Here is a 23,382-nt window from a genome sequence, read left to right as displayed (position 1 = left end):
GGATTTTGACTTGTGATTTACATTTGTGTTGTTTGCTCCAAATTGAGAATTATTTGGCATTAATAAAAACCATCATTTGCATATATTTTTAGATCACTACAACTGTAGAAGGATCCTCTGCAAACTTTGCCAAAGGCTTTGGTCAGAAATCTGGGTGTTACCTGTGTGTCTGCTCCTTGCTAATTAAAGAGGTAGGTTATCATCTCTTTTCCCTGCTCCCACCCTCCATCCCCAACACAGATGCTTGCTGTATTTAAGATTGTATATGATATGTTAAAACTGATTTGGATGCAAGGAGACTTTACAATGATGAGACCGAGTACAGGAAGGAGATAGTCTAGTGGCATGGCGTCAAGACAATAACCTTTCCTGCAATATCAGCAAAACAAAGGAGCTGGACATTGAATTAAGGAAGTGTGGTGGAGTACACGCCCATCTATATCAATGGTGCTGAGGTGGAGATGGTTGAGTGCTTCAAGTTTCTAGGTGTAAATATCACCAACAATTTGTTCTGGTCCAGCCACATGGATGGTACGGCCAAGAAAGCACACCGATGCCTCTACTTCCTCAGAAGGCTAAGGAAATTCAGCATGCTCTGATGACCCTCACCAATTTTTATACATACACCATAGAAAGCATCCTGTCTACATGCATTACAGCTTGGTATGGCAACTGCTCTGCCCAAAACCGTAAGAAATTGCAGAGAGTTGTGAATGCAGCCCAGTCCATCATGCAAATCAACCTCCCTTTCATTGACTCCGTCTACACTTCCCGCTGCCTCGGGAAAGCAGCTAGTATAATCAAGGACCCCACCCATTCCAGTCATTCTCTCTTCTCCCCTCTCCCATTAGGGAGAGGATACAAAAGCTTGAAGCATGTACCACTAGACTCGAGGACAGCTTCTATCTCGCTGCTATCAAACTCTTGAACGGACCTCTCATACACTAAATGATGAACTCTTGATCTTCCAATCTACCTCAATGTGGCCCTTGCGCATTATTTGTCTACCTGCACTGCACTTTCTCTGCAACTGCAACACTATATTCTTCATTCTGTTTTCACTTTACTACCTCAATGTAATTATGTATGGCGCAAAACAAAATCTTTTCACTGTATCTAGGTACATGTGACAATAATAAACCAATACCAATACAAATGAGGGTCCTCTGACTGCAGCTCATTTTCTTATGTTGTGGGACCATTGATTGCAAAACAAATGAGAATTAAGGGTCTCGAGCTTGCTGGTAAATTTTGACTATTCCACTCCAAATTGTTAACCATAGAACCATACAGCACAAAACAGGCCTTTCGGCCCACCATGTTATGCCGTCCATCAAACCACCCTCACACTACCTAACCCCTTCCTCTCGCATATCCCCCCATCCCACACTCCTCCATATGCCTATCCAACAAGCTCTTGAACCTGTCCAATGTATCTGCCTCCACCAACCACTCTCTGGGTGAAAAACCTCCCCCTGACATCTCCCCTGAACCTCCCACCCATAACCTTAAAGCCATGCCCTCTCGTCTTGAGCATTGGTGCCCTGGGAAGGAGGCGCTGACTGTCTACTCTATCTATTCCTCTCAATATTTTATATACCTCTATCATTTACCTTGTTTGAATGTCAGGACATTCAGGGCTCAATCTACCCCCACCCCAATTTTTTTTTTTGCATCCTGTGGAAGTCCTAAACTTGCTAACAGATTTGGAATGCCTAAAATCTGCCTTTGCACCGCTGACCCCTCAATGAGGACTGGTGTGTGTTCATTTGAGATTGGAGAACTGGATTGAGCTAAATAGCACAGTTAATGTACAGGAAGGATAGCATGAACCAGCACCTTTAGTAGGGGTGGGAATGTAATGATCACAATTAGCAACAGTGAAATCTCAATAGTCCATCTGAATCCATATTGACTCTAACTCTGCCAGTTCCAATGTGTTATGATAGAGATCTCAATGCAACTTGTGGTTAAGGGTGCTCAGAGTGCTGATAAGTCACCAAGTTTTGAAATGCTATTTGTGCAAATCTTTGAGAGGAAATGATAATTTCATGTTACTGTTATCCTCTGTTTGTCAGAATCCTCATGGAGATGTTGTGGCAGATATGCTGTTACTTCCTGATAAAAGCCCTTTACCTCCAGGATATGCATTTGTGGATGAATTCATAGATTCAAGTAAGTATTTTTGGCAACAGTTTTAAGGTTATTTTAGTGCAGAACTGTATGAAGTTAAAAGGTTGGTTGGTTCTTTTAATATAGATATATTGTGCCATCCACTTAAATCTGTTGGTGGACAAGACTTCTGCACATTTCTCTGGTACCTGGGATTAGAGATAATAAAAACTTCAGCACATCTTTAATAATAAAAATAGAAAATGCTTGTATGTATTGAATTACATATGGACTTGATAGCTCAAATGCCTTCCATCTGTGCTGCAACCATTCTGTGTTCTGCTGCTCAATTAATTTCTTAGCAAATCAATAAATTGCTTTCATCTCTGAGCTCCAGTTTGTGACTGACCTTATCAAATTCCTTGTTGAAACTCCATAAAAAATAATGTGCGTATATTCCCTTTTGTGTTAAACTACTGTGTAGTTTTCTTATGTTATAGATGCAGTTGTAAATACATTTTATGTTTACTAAGAGTGTATGGTATCCTTTATCTTACCTTACTTTAGTGATCTGTGTAATCCACTAATATGGGAGTGTGCAAACTATGTCTCAATGAGTTGCTGAGTCATTTGCCTTGATGCTTCCATCTCCATATTTCTTGTGTTCCATGACTCTTGATCCTATATCTCTTGTATACCTTGTCATTCTTGTACCACTCTCACATACAATTAAAATAAAAGCTAAATGATCAGATTGTTTTAATTTGGGATTAATGAAGCAAATGGACCAAACTAGCTGCTGCAAAACTCCAGATCCATGAATCAAAAAGTCTCTGGTTTATTCTTCATGAGCTGGATTGTTGGTACTCATGGACTGTGTCCTTGGACCAGATACTGTTGTTCCATGTTCCTAACTTATTATATAGTGAATATTTAATTAGCTGAATTTATCTACCCTAACTCAATGCTTAAATACAGTATAATGATAAAATAACAATTCGAGCTTTTGTTCTATCTTCCTTAAACCTGTGTGGGATTTAGAAGAAGCCAAATTCTTGTGTACTCCCTGTTGGTTTTGTATGTCCTATACACAAATATTGACCTTCACCTGCTCCAAGATCAAACCAATTGGGTAATCCTTTGACTAGTTTCTCCATTCCCCCGATAAGCAAAGGCGAAGGACTCAATAAAAAGTGCAGTCAGAACCCATGCAATCATTTCAAGCAGTTAAATGGGCTGGAAGGTCTGGCACTGCACAATATCCAAAGGATCATTTCAACTGCTGCTTAGTATAGATGCAACGATTGGATTAATGACTGACTGCCTTGGGTCTCAAGTTGTGGAAGTTTTTAGCCTAAGTCCCCAGTGGTGTTGGGATATGCCCACAGTTTTGTCCACATTTCCACAATTTTTAACACCTCCCTTCCCCAGCATACTCTCCTCCCAGTTTTAAGTATAGTAACAGTTCCCTCCTCTTCTTTCTCCAGAGGTTTCAGTGTCTAAAAAGAAACGTTTATGTATTAGGAGGGTTCCATTCAAAGAGGCAGACACTGCTATTTTTGATGTCAAACTTACTGGGAAAAGCAAGCAGTTTGTGCCTTCATATACATGCATAGGGTAAGTAATGTCTGCTGTACTTATGCCACAATTCCTTGTTATAAGAAATGAAAGATGTTACTCATCAAGTGTAATTTTAGCATAATTGAAGTAAATTTCATGGCATGTATACAGTGCAGATTTGTGCATGTACTTATTTTCTTTGCATTTAATAGAAAATCAGAAAGATAGAATAGTATTGCTCAGTTTCATTGAGTACAGATGAGGACAGCTTTCTGTACAGCTGAAAGCATTTTCCTGTAAACATGAACCTTGTCTGAACTTGTATCAGAATATAGTTACTAGTTCTTACACTCTCTGACTGATTTTCATCACTCATCTGGAAGTGTATTTAAACAAACGCTTTCTGTTCAGTACCTAACTACAGTAAAGGATCTAACTCTTAATTGTTGACCGCCACAGTCTCGGGATTAGTTACATTATTTGGTTTAAAGAGGTCTCTGTTTTTCTTTGAACTTTTATCTGGATGTGTATTTATCACGTACCGGTCTCTGCCTGTATTTATTGGGTATCTGCATTCTTAAAAATATGTGTATTGGTTTCTGTTTATCTTGCCTCTGGTGTGTGCTTGTTGTGCATAGATGTATGTGGGATGCATGCCTATATCCACAGTGCGTGTGTGTAGATGTATTAGCTATTGTGTTTTTTTTATTTTACAGAGAGCTAAGTGGTTTTGTCATCTGGTGTATAAAAGGGAGAGTGGCCAAACCAAAACCACTGCCCAAGCCAAGAAGTATTAGTAAAGATATGAAAAGCCTATCAATAGAGAATGAGAATTCAAAGTCTTTATCTCAAAGGTATATGTATTTTTCAGAGAATATATCTACTTTATGGCATTTAATTATGATTCTGATTGACAGTTAAAATTGGAACAATTGTTTCTTCTTCTAATCTGAGACTGTTACAAAATTCCATCTTTTTTGCATTATTGACTTTTTTATGTAATAAAAACTTACAAACTTCAGAAAGATTTATCCTGCATTAAAAGCAGATTTAGACGCATCACTGCAGTTGGCACAGGATTAAACCAAGATGGCTATCTCCACTGACAAAAAGCATACTGGTTAAGCATATGAAAGCTACATTTGAAACACTCTTTAATTTGTTGCAGCAAAAGGCAAAAGGGTGATGAACTTAGAGTTTGTCTTAGCAAGAGACGATCAAACTTGGAGCCCAAAGATGCCGTGTACAGCTCAGAGAATATCTATGGGATCTCAGGTAAGGATAGACAACCTACTTTTTCTGTTGCTTGTAATTCTTTAAAATGAGGGAAAGTTACTGATAGAATTATAAAGGGAGTGAGACAGGAGCCTGTTGATGATTATTTCTTCTCTATTTTGATTAAAGATTGGAGGGTTAAACTGCCAAGTTTAAAATCAAGTTGTTGGCAGTAATACACAAAAAGTGCTGGAGGAGCTCAGCAGGTCAGGCAGCATCTATAAAGGGAAATAAACAGTCGACATTTCAGGCTGAGACTCTTTATCAGGACCGGAAAAGAAGAGGGCCGAAGCCAGAATAAGAAGGGAGGGGGAGGAGTACACACAGGCAGGGGAGAGGTGAGTCCAGGTGATAGGCAAGTCCAAGTGAGGGAGGAAGGTAGGTGGGAGGGGGAGAAGATGTAATAAGCTGAGAAGTGATAGGTAGAAGAGGCAAAGGGCTGAAGAAGAAGGAATTTGGTAGGAGAGGGCAGTGGATCATGGAATAAAGGATGGGGAAGGGGAGGAAAGGAGATGGGCAGGACATCGAGGTGGGGGAAGGGAGCCGCACGAATAAGGGAAGACAAAAGAGTGGGGGGAGAAAGAAAGAGAAGGGATGAGGTTACCGAAAGTTAGAGAGATTGATGTTTAGGCCATCAGGTTGGAGACTCCCAAGGTGGAATATGATGTGTTATTCCTCCATCCTGTGTCTGGCCTTAACGTGGCAGTAGAGGAGGCCATGATATGACATGTCAGTATGGGAGTGGGATGTGGAATTGAAGTGGGTGGCCACCGGGAGGTCCTGGCTGTTGTGGCAGACGGAACAAAAGTGCGTTATCCAGAATGCAAGAGCCAGTTGAACTTGTTGCACATCACAGCAGCAAGTTAGCATATACAAAGCAGTCCTTTGGTAATGTAAAAATGCTGGGATAATGAGATCAAATTGCCTTTTTTTTTAAAGATTTTGCTCCGGTACTGCTCATTCTGGACTCTTGTGATGATCCAAATTCAAATGACTGCTCATTTTGGAGCCATAGAAATTCTTGGCAGTAACATTACAAGTTGGGTCCAAATTCTTGGATTTTTTTTTTCCATGTACATGAAGATGACTTTTCCCTACTTAGCTCATTAATTGCTCTTGCACTCCCAGGATCTGAGCTCAAATCCAGCAAGGCAGTGAAAATCTGTCCCAGTCTGAAATTATTTTGTGTCAATCCACTCCTTCAGTCCACTCCTTTGGATATTGAAGAATAAATCTGCTGAGTGGAGAATACTTCGAGCCACCAATCATAGCAAAATTGGAATTGGCAGCTATCTATGTTTACCACAAATGGTAAAAAAAATAGTAATTGTGTTCTTATTCCTCATTATAAATCTTTGCTTCCCACCATTGAATGACAGTGGCCATTCTTTAGTTATGTAAATATCTGTTTTAAATTATTTCCTTAAACAGACCACAACATAAATAGAGGCAAGAGTAAGCATTATGGTCTCTGAAGCCTGCCTTTTCAGAGCAAATTCTGTGCCCCGTGTTCACTGCTGTCCAGTTCCATCCTCCTACTGATTTACTGTTCAACATTTATTTCAGTGAGCCAATATCTACAGCCCTCTGAGGTACAGAATTCCAAATGGATACGGTTTTCTACCTAAATAAATTTTGTCTTGATTCAGTCCTAAGTTATGTGACTCTGATCTTGGTTCTAGACTGTCTAATGAGAGGGTACAGACTTACAGCAACAACTCTGTTAATTCCTCTCAGTTTCCTGTATTTGTGAATTAGATCAGCTCTTTTGTCAACTCCAATAAACAAAGGCCAGTTCTACTCAACCATTACTCACAGGATGACCCTTTCATCTCTGGAATCACTCTAATGATGCTGCAAAAAAAATACTGTAAAGCAAATACCATCTTTGGTCTCATGTTTGGAGTGTCAGATGTGGGGACCCTGGGAGACTACCAGACTCCCCGATAACTACATCTGCGCAAAGTGCACCAAGATGCAGCTCCTCAAGGAACGGATTGAGAGTCTGGAGCAGCAGCTCGATGACCTTCTGTTGGTTAGGGAGAGCGAGCAGGAGATAGACAGGAGTTATAAAGAGTTTGTAGACAGCACCTCTGTGGCGGTCCCCCTCAAAAACTGATATCTCATTTTAGATTCGGTTGGAGAGGATGACCTGATAGAGGAAGACCTCAGCAACTGGGACCTTGGCATCGTGCCTGGTACTGTGGTCCAGCGGAGGAAGCGAAATGCAGTGGTTATTGGGGATTCTATAGTAAGGGGTACGGATAGCAGATTCTGTGATACCGACAATGGGTCTCAGATGGTCTGTTGCCTCCCTGGTGCCAGGGTACGGGATATCACGGACCGGGTCCAGAATATTCTGAGGGGAGAGGGTGAGCAGCCAGAAGTCTTGGTACATGTAGGTACCAATGACATAGGTAGAAAAAGAGAAGAGGTCCTGAAGGAAGAATACAAGGTGTTAGGGAGAAGGTTGAGAAGTAGGACCTCAAGGGTAGTAATCTCAGGATTACTACCTGTACCACGTGTCAATGATAGGAAGAATAGAAAGCTCTGGCAGATGAATGCGTGGCTGAGTGACTGGTGCAGGGGGCAGGGCTTCAGATTTTTGAATAATTGGGACCTTTTTTTGGGGGAGGCATGACCTATTCGCTAAGGATGGGTTGCACCTAAACTCCAATGGGTCCAATATCCTGGCGGGAATGTTTAATTTAGTTGTAGGGGAGGGTTTAAACTGATCTGGCAGGGGGATGGAAACCAGGATGTTAGGTTACAAGGTGCTAAGGTAAGGGAGGAAGTTTATAGAAACAAGTCCAATGAGGATGGCAAGAAGGACAGGCAGGTGAGAAGTCAGGATAATTTGCTGAATAATAGAAGTACAACAAATTAGGATGTTAGGATACAGAATGTTAGGATAGAGGATGAGGTATATAGGAACATGTCTAAGACAGTATGTAGTGAAGGAGGTAAGAAGGATAGACAGGTGGAAAGCCAGGATAATCTGCTGAACAATAGAAGTACAACAAAATCAATAGCAGATACCGGACTAAACGTACTATATTTAAATGCATGTAGCATTAGGAATAAAGTAGATGACCTAGTGGCACAACTACAGATTAATAAATACGACATTGTGGCAATCACCGAGTCATGGCTTCATGATGGATGTGATTGGGAACTGAATGTCCAGGGGTACACAGTGTATAGGAAGGATAGGCGGGTAGGCAGAGGGGGAGGTGTGGCCATGATGGTTAGTAGTGATATAAAATCGATAGAAAGGAAGGACATTGGGTCAGAGGAGGTGGAATCCTTGTGGGTGGAGCTAAGAAATAGGAAGGGTAAAAGGACAATGGTAGCAGTCATATATAGGCCCCCTAATAGCAGTCAGCAAGTGGATGATAAGTTGCAGTTTGAGATAGAAAAAGCATGCCAGAGTGACAATGTGAAGATAATTATGGGGGATTTTAACATGAAGGTGGACTGGGAAATCCGGCAAGGCGGTAGAACTCAGGAGAGTGAGTTTGTGGAATGTCTAAGGGATGTTTTTCTGGAGCAACTTGTTGATGAGCCCACCAGGGGATCGGCTGTTTTGGATTGGGTGCTGTGTAATGAACCGGAGGTGATTAGGGAACTAAAGGTAAAGGAACCACTGGGAACCAGTGATCACAATATGATTGAGTTCAGTTTCAAGTTTGAGAAGGAGAAGCTGATAACTGGCGTATCGATATTTCAGTGGAACAAAGGAAATTACAATGGTATGAGAGAAGAGTTGGCCCAAATTGATTGGAAGAGTAAGCTAGCTGGAGGGACGGCGGAGGAGAAATGGAAGGAATTTCTACAGGAAATAAGGAAAATGCAGGATAGATATATTCCAAGAAAAAAGAAGGTTTTGAATGGAAAAAAGGCACAAATGTGGATAACGAGAGAGGTGAAGGCTAAAATAAAAGCAAAAGGGGCGGCGTACAAAGAAGCGAAAATTAGTGGGAAAACAGAAGACTGGGAAGCTTTTAAAAACCTCCAGAGAGAAACTAAGAAGGTCATTAGGAAAGAAAGGATGAATTATGAAAGGAAGTTGGCGGATAACATTCGAGAGGATACTAAGGAGTTTTTTTAAAATACGTAAGGAGTAAAAGAAAGACACGGGTTGATATAGGACCAATTGATAATGGTACAGGAGATATTATAATGGACGATAGAGAGATGGCAGAGGAATTGAATGAATATTTTGCATCGGTCTTCACCGTGGAGGACATCAGCAATGTGCCGGTTAGTCAGGAGTCTCACGAAATGGAACTGAGTTCAGTTAAGATTACTAGGGAGAAGATGCTAGGAAAACTAAATGGGTTAAAGACTGATAAGTGTCCCAGACCGGATGAGGTGCATCCCCGGGTTCTGAAGGAGGTGGCTTTAGAGATAGCGGAGGCATTGGTGATAATTTTCCAGGAATCGATAGATTCCGGCATGGTTCCAGAGGACTGGAGGGTCGCAAATGTAGTTCCGCTGTATAAGAAAGGAAGGAGGCAGCATAAAGGAAATTACAGACCTATTAGTCTGACGTCAGTGGTGGGAAAGTTATTGGAATCTATCCTCAAGGATGGGGTTACGGAATACCTAGAGGCGCAAGGCAATATAGGTCCAAGCCAACATGGTTTTGTGAAGGGAAGATCCTGCCTGACCAACCTATTGGAGTTTTTTGAAGAAATCACAGGTAAGGTGGATAAGGGAGAGGTGGTAGATGTTGTGTATTTAGACTTTCAAAAGGCCTTCGATAAGGTGCCTCACAAGAGACTGATTAATAAGATGAGAGGTCATGGGATTACAGGTAGGATAACAGAATGGGTGGAGCATTGGCTGGTTGGCAGGAAGCAAAGAGTGGAAATAAAAGGATCTCGTTCTGGTTGGCTACCGGTTACTAGTGGTGTGCCGCAGGGGTCGGTGTTGGGGCCGCTCCTTTTTACCTTGTACATTAACGATTTGGATGATGGAATAAATGGTTTCGTGGCTAAGTTTGCGGATGACACCAAGATAGGTGGAGGAGTAGGGAGTATTGAGGAGATAGGAAGGTTGCAGAGAAACCTAGACAGTTTAGGAGAATGGGCAAGGAAATGGCAGATGAGATTCAATGTTGAGAAATGTGCAGTTGTACACTTTGGAAGCAGAAATAAGCGGGCAGATTATTATCTAGAAGGAGAGAAAATTCAAAGCACGGAAGTACAAAGGGACTTGGGGGTACTCGTGCAGGATACCTTAAAGGTTAATCACCAGGTCGGATTGGTGGTAAAGAAAGCGAATGCTATGTTGGCATTCATTTCGAGAGATATAGTGTATAAAAGTAAGGAAGTGTTGATGAGGTTCTACGGGGCACTAGTGAGGCCTCATTTGGAATATTGTGCGCAGTTTTGGGCCCCACATCTTGGGAAGGATGTGCTGACATTGGAGAGGGTTCAAAGGAGATTTATGAGGATGATTCCAGGAATGAAAGGGCTTGCGTATGATGAGCGTTTGTTGGCTCTTGGACTGTACTCACTGGAGTACAGAAGAATGAGAGGGGACCTCGTAGCGACATTTAAAATGTTGATAGGAAAGGACAGAGTAGATGTGGCTAGGCTGTTTCCCTTGGTGGGTGAGTCCAGGACCAGAGGGCACAATCTCAGAATTAGAGGGTACAGTTTCAAAACAGAGATGAGGAGAAATTTCTTTAGCCAGAGGGTGGTGAATTTGTGGAACTCCTTGCCACGTACAGCAGTGGAAGCCAGATCAGTGGGGGCGTTCAAGGAGGAGATAGATAGATATCTAAATAGTCAGGGTATCAAGGGATATGGGGATAAGGCTGGAAGTTGGGATTAGAATAGGTTTTTTTTTGTCCTCCTCCCCCCCATTCCCCATTTCTTTTTTTTCCCCATTTCTTTTTGCCCTATCCCTTGGAGCGGACTCGATGGGCCGAATGGCCTGCTTCTGCTCCCTTGTCTTGTGATCTTGTGGTAGAGAGACCAAAGGGACAGCAAAGTGGCAGAGCTGGTCGAGCTGTTGCTTGGTGCTTCAACAACCCAGTTTCATTCATAACCTCCGGTGTCGTCTGTATGGCATTCACGTGCTCTCCCTATGACTGTGTAGATTTCCTCTGGATGCTTTGGTTTCCTTCCAGATCTCAAAGACCTACTGTTTGGTAGATTAATTGGCCACTAAATTGTCTGAAGTGTGTAGGTGAGTGGTAGAATCTGAGGGAAATTGAAGGGAATGTGTGGGGAATAAAAAAAAATGGGATTGATCTAAATGGGTGTTTGATGATCAGCGCAGACTTGGTCCTTGATATATGACTTTATCTCTAAAACATTATACAATGCTACTAATTTTAGCAAGACTTCAGTACTTTTCTAGAAATGCATAAGAGACCAAGCAGCGTCTTTAGGAGAGGGAAATGCAGTTAATGTTTCAGGTGAATGGTAGATGTAAGCCCAGTATTTGACAATGGAGGGAGAAGGAAAATGGGAAACCAAAGACCAGTTAACCTAACATAAGTAGTGGAGAAAATGCTTGAGGCTAATATAAAGAATGAGATTACAGGGCATTTTGAAAATATCAACAAGATTAAACAATGAAGAGATGACCAAGAGGATTAATAAGGGCAGGGTGGTAGATGTTGTCTACCTGGACTTTAGCAAGGCTTTTCACAAGGTCCCACACAGTAGGCTAGTCTGGCAGGTTAGATCACATGGAATCCAGGGTACATTAGCCAATTAGATACAAAATTGGCTTGGTGGAAGGAGTCAGGGTAGTTGTGGAGGGTTATTTTTCAGATTGGAGGCCTGTGACCAGTGGTGTGTCACAGGGATCAGTGCTGGGTCCCCTGTTTGTCATATCTATGACAAGCCTTGCATTCAGTGTCAACAACCAAGTTCCTTTGTCAACCTGTCTCAGCTTTTTTTTACATCACAATATCTGACTATATTTACCAAAAAAATTTCATGGTTCATTTGATATTTGTACACCTTGCTGATCTGCACATGAGCAATAAAGAAAATTCCCACCAAGGTACTTTGGCCAGAAGAGAAGCTACAGTTTTCTGTTTTTGATCTGTGTGTTCTTTAATACCAATAGAACCATAACAGGAGTGGGAGTTTGTTACACAGAAGAGAGGAGCAGATTATATTGCAATTTTGAAAGGGTTAGGTAATGGTGGTATTAGAGCATAAAGCCAGTTTTAAACCTGGGACATAAGAAATTCTACAGATGCTGGATGTACCTGGAGCAATACACTAAAAGTGCTGGAGGAACTCAGCAGATCAGGCAGCATCTATAGAGGGAAATAAACAATCGATGTTTCAGGTCAAGACCCTTCATCAGGACTGGAAAGAAAGGGCAGAAGCCAGAATAAGAAGGTAGTGGGAGGAGTACACGCAGGCAGGGGATAGGTGAGATCAGGTGATAGGCAAGTTCCGGTGAGAGGGGGAAGGTAGTGGGTGGGGGAGGGGGAGAAGATGTAATAAGCTGAAAGGTGATAGGTTGAAGAGGCCAAAGGCTGAAGAGGGAGGAATCCGGTAGGAGAGGGCAGTGGACCATGGAATAAAGGATGGGGGAGGGGAGGAGGTGGGCAGGTTATCAAGACGGGAAGGGAGCCATGGAAATAAGGGAAGACGAAAGGGTGGGGTTACCAGAAATTAGAGAAATCGATGTTGAGGCCATCAGGTTGGAGACTCCCAAGGCAGGATATGAGATGTTGTTCCTCCAACCTGTGCATGGCCTCAACATGGCAGTAGAGGAGGCCACTGATAGACACGTCAGTATGAGAGTGGGATGTGGAATTGAAGTGGGTGGCCACCAGGAGGTCCTGGCTGTTGTGGCAGATGGAGTGAAGGCGCTCGACGAAGTGGTCACCCAATCTGCATCAGGTCTCACCGATGTACAGGAGGCCACACCAGATCCAATAAATGACTTCCCCGGACTCGCAGGTGAAACGCTGCCTCACCTGGAAGTATTGTCTGGGACCCTGAATGGTGGTGAGGGAGGTAGTGTAGGGACAGGTGTAGCACTTGGTGCAGTTGCAGGCATAAGTGCCAGGGGTGTTATCAGTGGGGAGGGATGAGTGAACAAGGGAGTCACGGAGAGAGCGGTCCCTTTGGAAATCGGAGAGAGGGTGTGAAGGGAAGATGTGTCTGGTGGTAGGATCCCGTTAGAGGTGGCGGGAAGTTGCGGAGAATGATGTGTTGGATACGGAGGCTCGTGGGGTGGTAGGTGAGGACAAAGGGAACCCTGTAACTGTTATGTAGGCGTGGGTAGGGGGGAAGGGCAGACGTGTGTATTGCTTCTGTTTTAAACCTGTTGTTTGACCCTTTTAACAGCGATGGATGGTGTCCCTTTTGCTTTACACCCCAGATTTGAAAATACAATGAATGTGAGTACAGCCTGTTGCACTTATCGCTCTTGTCATGCCGCAGTAATTTCAAAATGTGCTTTCCTCTAGTTTCTCTCTTAGCCAACCTTCCATGCTGTTATTGGCTAATGAAAAACTGCTTTATTATTTAACTATATGGTTGCATGGCCAGAGATAAGACTAAGTCTTATCTATATCTTTGTTGTTTCTGCATTTTTTTTTACTAAGATGTATCTGGTAGTCTTTGGTTGAAGGGACGTGAGGAGGTGATGGTGCCTAGCCCATGCAGCTCAGTGAGTCAGTGCTCCTGCTGCTCAATTTCTGTGGAGACAGACCTCTTCACATGCTACCAAGGATCCCTTCACATATCCAACGACACCTTACACTATTTGTATTTTGTGGACACCCCTACCCACCCCAATCTCATTAATCATTATCAGTGTGTTATTTCCATTGTCATGGATGCCTATTATTTACATATCCCTGCCTGCCACTGACCATAGTATAGAGATTCCCTTCCAATTGGCCGCCCTCCCCCTACTACCACCATCTAGAGACACCAGATTCACTCAAAGTGTCATCTGTATTGACCCCACCCGTAACTGACCACTGTCAGGAGGTTCTGACCCACCATAGTCTGCTAATGACCACTTGCAACCCTCTACCACCTCGCCATTTCTTATCCAAAAGACTCATGCAGTCCCTCAGAGTGCACAGCTCTCCATTCACTCCAGCCCAATCCAACCTGGTCATCAAACCAGCAGACGGGTGGTGTCATTGTTGTCTGGTGAATTCACCTCTAATTTGCAGAGGCCAGATGGCAGCTCTCAGACACCTCCTCTGACCTCCCCTACCTGACCATGACCCTACTACTGACCATTAAACCCCATCTCCTGCACCATCACAGATTTCATCTCCACAGGAGAACTCTCCTCCACAGCCTCATTGCTCCAACCTCATTGTTTTCCCCAACCCCGCACTACCTGGATCTACCTCCTACAAAAGATCCACAAACTGGACCGCCCTGGAAGGCCCATTGTCTCTGCCCCACTGAACTCGTATCCTGACTCCATTGTGTCCACCACCCCGCCCCCCCCCCCCACCCCCGGTCCACTCTCTCCCCAGTTACATCTGGGACATCTCGCATACTCTCCAGCACCTCCAATTCCCAGGCCCCCACCAACTCATCTTTACCATGAACATCCAGTCCTGTATACCTCTATTCCCCACCAAGAAGGCCTCAAAGCTCTGTTTTTTCCTGGATACACAATCCAAACAGTCTTCTTCTAATAACACTCTCCTCTGCCTGGTGGAACTTGTCCTTGCCCTCAGCAACTTGTCTTTCAATTCCTCCCACTTTCTCCAAATAAAAGGGGTAGCCATGCTACTCGCATAGATCCCAGCTATGCCTTTTTGTTGGCTACATGGAGCAGTCTCTGTTCCAGCCCTATGCTGGCAGCATATCCCACCTCTTTCTTTGCTAAATAGATGACTGCATTGGTGCTGCCTCTTGCACCCATGTAGAACTCGTCAACTTTTATTAACTTTGCCACCAACTTCCACCCTGCCCTCAAATATACCTGGATTATTTCAGACACCTCTCTCCCTTTCCTTGACCTCTCTGTCTCCATTTCAGGTGACAGACCGCTACTACAAACCCACAGACTCCCATGGTTATCTGGATTACACCTCCCATCCCCTCTCTTGCAAAGACCATTCCATTCTCTCAGTTTTTCCATCTTCGCCTCATCTGCTCCCATGATGGGGCCTTTCACTCCAGAACTTCTGAGGTGTCTTCCACCTTTAGGAACCATGGTTTCACCTCTACTGTGGTTAATTGAGCCCTTACCCGCGCCTCTTTTATTCCCTGCACTTCTGCTCTCACCCCAACTCCTCCCAGACAGAATAGTGATGGGGTCCCCTTGTCCTTCGTTCCACCCCATCAGCCTCTGCATCCAGCAGATCATTCTCCACCATTTCTGCCATCTACTCCTTGATCCCACCACCAGATACATCTTTTTCTTCCCTCCCCTCTCCGCATTCTGCAGGGATTACTCTCTTTGTGACTCCTCGGTTCACTCATCCCTCCCAGGGACCTAAACAGCCCATCCAGTCAAGGCAGAGATTCACATGCACCTTCTCCAACCTGATCTACTGTATCTGGTTCTCCCGACGTGGTCTCCTTTACATTGGCATGAGCAAACGCAGACCAGGTGATCAGTTTGCCGTACATCCACGCTCTTATCAGTAATGGCCATCTGGAGCTCTCTGGCAGCCACTCTCACACTAGTCTTTCCGTTCTTGGCCGCCTCCACTGTTGGAGCGAGGCCAAACAAACCTGAGGAACAGCACCTCATATTCTGCCTGGGTAGCCTTCAGTCTAATGACATGAATATTGAGTTCTCTCATTTTAGGTCGCCTTCTCTCCATCCCCTTCTTCCACCCAGACCCTCCCCCCTTCCTGGTTCTTCCACTCATTCTATCTTCCATATCCATACCATCCCAGCTACCCCCATCCCCCACCTTCTGTACTTGTGTTTTTGCATCCCATCTCTGCAGCCCTTCACTATTTACCTTTCACACTCAATTATCTTCTTGCTTCTACAGTTACCACTTCATTATCCCACATTTCTGTCTCCACCCTGCCTTTGTTTAGTTTACTCACCTGCCCTTCACTATATGCACCCATCACTGCTGGCTCTGGATAACCCATCCCCACCCCCGGCCAAAGCTCTGCTGTAACTGGGCATCCCCTTCTCTCTCTCTCTCTGTCCAGATGAAGGGTCTCAGCCTGAAACATCAACAGTCAGCTTCCCTCCACTGATGCCGACTGGGCTGCTGAGTTCCTCCAGGGACTTGTGGTTCACTTCAGATTCCATCAGCTGCAGTTTTTTGTATTTTCAAAAGAACTTTTATCTGCTACTAAACACTGCTGAGATTCTCACTGACATGCTAATAGTCAGTGTCCATGGCTTCTATTGTTGAAGTTGGATTGGTTTTAGCAATCACTAGTACAGTGATAAACCTGACTATATCAAGACAAACTGAAGCTGTATTGGACATTCTAATTTGTTGCAGTGTTTATCAGCATATTCAGTTGTGGTGTAATAATTATGTAGCTGCAGTGCGATGGGACAGTGCTGTAGCTGACGTTTGATGTCTTCCTGCAGGTACCCAATACTAACATTGCAAATGTCCAAATTAAGAGCCGTGCTGAAATAGAAAATGAGGTAAGTTTAACGTGCTAGTGCATGTATTATTTGATAATGCTGTTTTTGGTATTCACTTAAACCATTTGTATTTTGTTTTGCCTGGTGTATTTTCTTATTGACCATCTTGGGTAAGAGTGATTAAAACTGAACATCCAGCTCATAGTTGACTTTTGAGCAAAAAATTAACTGCTGGAGGAACTCAGCGGTACAGGCAGCATCTGTGGAGGCATCGGAATAGCTGAGACCCTGCATCAGGACCAATGAGGACTGTATTGGTGTTGATGCAGCATCTCAGCCCAAATCATTGACCCCTGCCTCCACAGATTCTGCCTCACTCAGAGTTCCCCCAGCAGTTTATTTTTTGCTCCAGACTCCAGCATCTGCAGTTTCTGGCATCTCTTGTGAGTTTTGAGCATTGGGTCCTCATTTTAATTCATTTTCATCTCGTGTTCACATTCCTCTTGTTTGCACAAAGAAAACCAGTTTCCAGGTTTTCTCACTTAGCAGCAGGCAGTGGTAAAATGATTGCTTGTATTTTGGGCATGTCCAACAACACTTGAAACTAAACATAATCCAAGATAAAGCAGTCTGCTTGATTGGCACACCATCCTCCACAACAAATGTTCACACACATTGGCTGGAATGTGTATAGTTTACAAAATGCACTGCTGTTGCACATCTAGGCTCCTCCTACATCACATCAAAAGTTGAGTTGATTGCCATATGCACAGGTGCAATGAAAAACTTACTTGTAACAGCATGTACGTTACTCTAAGGCTCCCTCCGTCCTGACTTGGAAATATATTTGCTGTTCCTTCAACATTGCTGAGTTTAAGTCATGGAATATAGAATTTAGTACCTAATAACACCATGGGAGTACCTTCACCAGACTGCAGGAGTTCAAGAATGAACTTGAGGGCAGTTAGGGACAGGAGTACTGGCCATTCCAGTGACTCCCATGTCCTGAAAATGAATTTTAAACAACAGAGGGTCATGAATGATTGTTTCACAGACTGGAGGAAAGTTCCCCAGAAACTGGTTAGGTCCATTGCTTTTTTTCAAATCTATGTTCAAAATGTAGGCTTGTAGAAAGCCACAATTTCTAAATTTGCTTTTGACACAGAATTTGGCTGTATTGTAAATTGCAAAGAGGGCAGTGATTGCAGCAGGATATAAACAGGCTGGTACAATGGGCAGTTGAAGTGTGATGCAGGGAAATGTAAGGTGATGCAATTTGGTAGGAAGGATGAGGCAATATAGAATAACAGGTACTGTTCTAAAAGGGGTTCAGAGCAGAGGGGCTAGTGGGTCTGGGTGCAGAAATCAAGTGGCAGGGCACATTGAGAAAGTGGTTAATAAGGCACACACAATTCTACATTTTATTAATAGTAATGTAGGAGATTAAAAACAGGGAGGTCATGCTGAGCCTTCATAAAATACTTGTCCAGCCTCAGCTAGAGTATTGTGCTCAGTTCTGGTCAAAGGGATGTGAAGACATTAGAGGGGTTCCAGAAAAGATTCATAAGCATGGTTATTGAGATCCAAGACTTACAGATACAAGGATAGATTGTGAGGCTGGGATTGTCTTCTTCAGGGAAGCGAAGGGATCTGAGGGGAGATCTGTTGAAGTATATAAAACGATGATTGCACTCATTTTTCTTTAATAATCTTGCATGGTCTTTCAAAGGTCCAAATTCACAATATCTATTGATTTGCCCCCTCCTATTCTACCATGTACAACCCTCAAACAGCTAACAGATTTGTCAAAAATGAGTGCACATGGTATTAGTGGAATAAACTGGTGTAGATTGACTATTGGTTAACAGACAGAAAATAGGAAGAAACAGGTCATTTTTGGGTTGGAAAATTGTGACTTCTGGGGTGATAGAAATCACTGATTGCATCCCCAGTAGTTTGTAATCTATATCAATGATTTTAATGAGGGGACCAAGTGTAATGTATCTAAACTTCTGATAATACAAAGCTTGGTGGTAATGCAGGGTGTGAAGAGCATTTGATGAGGCTTCGGGGAAAATAGATCAGCTGAGTGACTGGGTGAGAACAAGGCAGATGAGTGTAAGAATTCATGCCAGAAGAAAAAATAGAAATGTGGTGTTTTTACATGATTTGAATCAACCGAGTTGTACAGCACAGAAATAGGCCTTTTGGCCCACAAAGTCAGTCATTGCACCCACCTGTACTAATTCCATTTAATCGCATCAGTTCAATAGCCTTCTGTGCCTTGGTGATTAAATGCTGCTTAAATGGTGTTTTCACCATCCCTCCTGTTTTTTGAGTTACAAACAAAAAAACAATGCTGCAGCTGAGAGATGCAACACAACATTCCTTGGAGCTTAGGATCTTATAGAGGTGTCTAAAATCATGGGGGGGCCTAGAGTAGGTGAATGCACAGTCTTTTTTCCCCAGAGTTGGGGAATCGAGAACCAGAGGACATAGTTTAAGATGAGAGGGAAAAGATTTATAGGAACCTGAGGGGCAACATTTTCACACGTATATTGGCATGTGCTGCCTGATGAAGTGGTTAAAGCAGGTACAGTAACTGTACCTGTGGCTTTGTGAAGGGCAGATCATGTCTCACAAGCCTGATGGCGTTCTTTGAGGAGGTGACCAGGCAGATTGATGAGGGTAGTGCAGTAGATGTGGTCTTCATGGATTTTAGTAAGGCATTTGACAAGGTTCCACATGGTAGGCTTCTTCAGAAGGTCGGAGAGCATGGGATCCAGGGAGGCTTGGCCGTGTGGATTCAGAATTGGCTTGCCCGTAGAAAGCAGAGGGTTGTGGTGGAGGGAGTGCATTCGGACTGGAGGGCTGTGACTAGCGGTGTCCCGCAAGAATCGGTTCTGGGACCTCTGCTTTTCGTGATTTTTATTAATGACTTGGATGAGGGGGTGGAAGGATGGGTTAGCAAGTTTGCAGATGACACAAAGGTTGGTGGTGTTGTGGATAGTGTGGAGGATTGTTGAATATTGCAGAGGGACATTGATAGGATGCAGAGCTGGGCTGAGAAGTGGCAGATTGGAGTTCAATCCGGAGAAGTGTGAGGTGGTCACTCCCAAGGCAGAGTACAAAGTTAATGGCAGGATTCTGGGTGGTGTGGAGGAGCAGAGGGATCTGAGGGTTCATATCCACAGATCCCTGAAAGTTGCCTCACAGGTGGATAGGGTAGTTAAGAAAGCTTATGGGATGTTAGCATACATAAATCGTGGGATTGAGTTTAGGAGCCGCGAGGTAATGATGCAGCTCTACAAAACTCTGGTTAGACCACACTTTAGAGTACTGTGTCCTGTTCTGGTCGCCTCGTTATAGGAAGAATGTGGAAGCATTGGAAAGGGTGCAGATGAGATTTACCAGGATGCTGCCTGGATTAGAGAGTATGGATTATGAGGAGAGACTAAGGGAGCTAGAGCTTTACTCTTTGGAGAGGAGGAAGATGAGGGGAGACATGATAGAGGTATACAAAATATTAAGAGGAATAGATGGAGTAGATAGCCATCGCCTCTTTCCCAGGGCACCAATGCTCAATACAAGAGGGCATGGCTTTAAAGTAATGGGTGGGAAGTTCAAGGGAGATAGCAAGGGAAGGTTTTTTACTCAGAGTGGTTGGTGCATGGAATGCACTGCCTGGGGCGTTGGTGGAGGCAGGTACATTTGTCAAATTCAAGAAATTGCTAGATAAGCATATGGAGGAATTTAAAATAGAGGGATATGTGGGAGGAAGGGGTTAGATAGTCTTAGGCAAGGTTTAAAGGTCGGCACAACATTGTGGGCTGAAGGGCCTGTATTGTGCTGTACTGTTCTATGATCTATGGTTCTATGATTTAAGAGATATGGACAGGAAAGGTTTAGAGGGACATGGGTCAAATGTGGGCAAATGGGACTAGCTTAGATGGGCATCATGGTCAGCATGGATGAGTTGGGCCGAAGGGCCTCTTTCCCTGCTCAATTACCCTGTGACTCTATACCAGTTACTAGATATTTGAAATAAAAGAGAAAACTCGGCAGGGCAGAGAATGGAGAGAGAAAAGCCAAGTTACATCAGAACTGGTCAGGGATCGAGAAGCTAAAACCCTGCAGATGCTGGAAATCTAAACAAAAACAGAAAATGCTGGAAATGTTCAGCCGGTCAGGCTGTATCTGTGAGTGAATATTTGGTCAGAACTGTGAAGGAGACAAAAAAGCTCGTTAAGTTGCAGGGAGGTTGGGGGAGGGGATATCTCTGATAGAGTAAAACTGGGGTGACAATGGAGATAAACAGTAAATAAGGTTATCTGGTGAATGGGAGCAGTTGGAGAGTGAGAACACAGACAAACGCAGAGCTGGAAGATGTGCCCAGCAGCTCAGGCTGGGCCTGCCCACTCCCAGAGAGAAAAGTACAAAGAAGCAACAAACGAGCTGGGCCACTGTTTCTGTCTGTACCGGTTGTCCATCTGTGACAAAGTTACCTAAAGCTGTTAAGGTGTGGATAGGTTTCGGCTGGGTGGGGGAGGTGTGGATAGGTTTCGGTTGGGCGGGGGAGGTGTGGATAGGTTTCGGCTGGGCGGGGGAGGTGTGGATAGGTTTCGGCTGGGTGGGGGAGGTGTGATAGGTTTCGGTTGGGTGGGGGAGGTGTGATAGGTTTCGGTTGGGTGGGGGGAGGTGTGGATAGGTTTCGGCTGGGTGGGGGAGGTGTGGATAGGTTTCGGTTGGGCGGGGGAGGTGCGATAGGTTTCGGTTGGGTGGGGGGAGGTGTGGATAGGTTTCGGTTGGGTGGGGGAGGTGTGATAGGTTTCGGTTGGGTGGGGGGAGGTGTGGATAGGTTTCGGTTGGGCGGGGGAGGTGCGATAGGTTTCGGTTGGGCGGGGGAGGTGCGATAGGTTTCGGTTGGGCGGGGGAGGTGTGGATAGGTTTCGGTTGGGCGGGGGAGGTGCGATAGGTTTCGGTTGGGCGGGGGAGGTGCGATAGGTTTCGGTTGGGCGGGGGAGGTGCGATAGGTTTCGGTTGGGCGGGGGAGGTGTGGATAGGTTTCGGCTGGGTGGGGGAGGTGTGGATAGGTTTCGGTTGGGCGGGGGAGGTGTGATAGGTTTCGGTTGGGCGGGGGGAGGTGTGGATAGGTTTCGGTTGGGCGGGGGAGGTGTGGATAGGTTTCGGTTGGGCGGGGGAGGTGCGATAGGTTTCGGTTGGGCGGGGGAGGTGCGATAGGTTTCGGTTGGGCGGGGGAGGTGCGATAGGTTTCGGTTGGGTGGGGGGAGGTGTGGATAGGTTTCGGTTGGGCGGGGGAGGTGCGATAGGTTTCGGCTGGGTGGGGGAGGTGTGGATAGGTTTCGGTTGGGCGGGGGAGGTGCGATAGGTTTCGGTTGGGTGGGGGGAGGTGTGGATAGGTTTCGGTTGGGCGGGGGAGGTGCGATAGGTTTCGGTTGGGCGGGGGAGGTGCGATAGGTTTCGGTTGGGCGGGGGAGGTGCGATAGGTTTCGGTTGGGTGGGGGAGGTGCGATAGGTTTCGGTTGGGTGGGGGGAGGTGTGGATAGGTTTCGGTTGGGCGGGGGAGGTGCGATAGGTTTCGGTTGGGCGGGGGAGGTGCGATAGGTTTCGGTTGGGCGGGGGAGGTGTGGATAGGTTTCGGTTGGGCGGGGGAGGTGTGATAGGTTTCGGTTGGGTGGGGGGAGGTGTGGATAGGTTTCGGTTGGGTGGGGGAGGTGTGATAGGTTTCGGTTGGGTGGGGGAGGTGTGAATAGGTTTCGGTTGGGTGGGGGGAGGTGCGATAGGTTTCGGTTGGGCGGGGGAGGTGCGATAGGTTTCGGTTGGGTGGGGGGAGGTGTGGATAGGTTTCGGTTGGGTGGGGGAGGTGTGGATAGGTTTCGGTTGGGTGGGGGAGGTGTGGATAGGTTTCGGTTGGGTGGGGGAGGTGTGGATAGGTTTCGGTTGGGTGGGGGGAGGTGTGGATAGGTTTCGGTTGGGTGGGGGGAGGTGTGGATAGGTTTCGGTTGGGCGGGGGAGGTGCGATAGGTTTCGGTTGGGCGGGGGAGGTGCGATAGGTTTTGGTTGGGCGGGGGAGGTGTGGATAGGTTTCGGTTGGGCGGGGGAGGTGTGGATAGGTTTCGGTTGGGCGGGGGAGGTGTGGATAGGTTTCGGTTGGGTGGGGGGAGGTGTGGATAGGTTTCGGTTGGGTGGGGGGAGGTGTGGATAGGTTTCGGTTGGGTGGGGGAGGTGTGGATAGGTTTCGGTTGGGTGGGGGGAGGTGTGGATAGGTTTCGGTTGGGTGGGGGAGGTGTGATAGGTTTCGGTTTGATAGGAGCAGTATGGCTTTGGCAGGCCAACTGATGGGAGAGTTGATGTACAGAGAAAAAAATGAAGCTTCGTGTAGTTTTTGCTGATTTTTCATAATATGCAATTCTTCAGATAGAAAATGTTGGGGTGGAGACTGAGCTGGTAGTCATGCCATTTGGTTCAAACTGAGGGTCTGAAGTAGGTATGTTGTGTCAGAGTGTGTGAAATGGGTTTGAATTGATCAATAACAGTTGGTGATGAAGAGATTGTGGGCTGGATGGTTCACACAACTCATTGTTACTGGTTGTGCTGATCGGGATGGATTTATAAGGCATGGGGTGGACAGGTTGTGGAAGAACTGCATGTGGCAATGCTGAGAGCGCCTCGCATCATAGAATCATACAAAGGTTACAGCACAAGGAAGCTATTTAGGCCGTCATGTCTGTGTCAGCTCTGTACCAGAATAACTCTCTTGTTCTACCAAGTGGCCCTTTTTTCTCTAGTCTGTAGCTTTGCAAAAATGTTTTCCCTGCTCTATGTTTATCCAGTTCCCACAATGGAATCTCCCTCCCCCACGTGCAGGCAATGCAT

At 45.1% G+C, this 23,382-nt stretch overlaps 1 protein-coding gene across 1 annotated transcript in view; it reads left to right on the top strand.

Moving 5' to 3' along the window:
* mvb12a (multivesicular body subunit 12A) overlaps nucleotides 1-23,382 on the top strand; it is a 45,080-nt gene that overhangs the window by 18,408 nt on the left and 3,290 nt on the right. The window contains exons 3-9 of the mRNA XM_052042106.1: nucleotides 93-191; nucleotides 2,079-2,175; nucleotides 3,600-3,729; nucleotides 4,389-4,526; nucleotides 4,841-4,947; nucleotides 13,284-13,336; nucleotides 16,486-16,545. Coding sequence (XP_051898066.1) covers nucleotides 93-191; nucleotides 2,079-2,175; nucleotides 3,600-3,729; nucleotides 4,389-4,526; nucleotides 4,841-4,947; nucleotides 13,284-13,336; nucleotides 16,486-16,545 — 684 coding nt within the window. The remainder of the gene's footprint in view (nucleotides 1-92; nucleotides 192-2,078; nucleotides 2,176-3,599; nucleotides 3,730-4,388; nucleotides 4,527-4,840; nucleotides 4,948-13,283; nucleotides 13,337-16,485; nucleotides 16,546-23,382) is intronic.

This window comes from Pristis pectinata, chromosome 31, assembly GCF_009764475.1.
Source record: "Pristis pectinata isolate sPriPec2 chromosome 31, sPriPec2.1.pri, whole genome shotgun sequence".
Taxonomy (NCBI): Eukaryota; Metazoa; Chordata; class Chondrichthyes; order Rhinopristiformes; family Pristidae; genus Pristis; species Pristis pectinata.
This window is presented reverse-complemented; position numbering and strand designations above follow the sequence as displayed.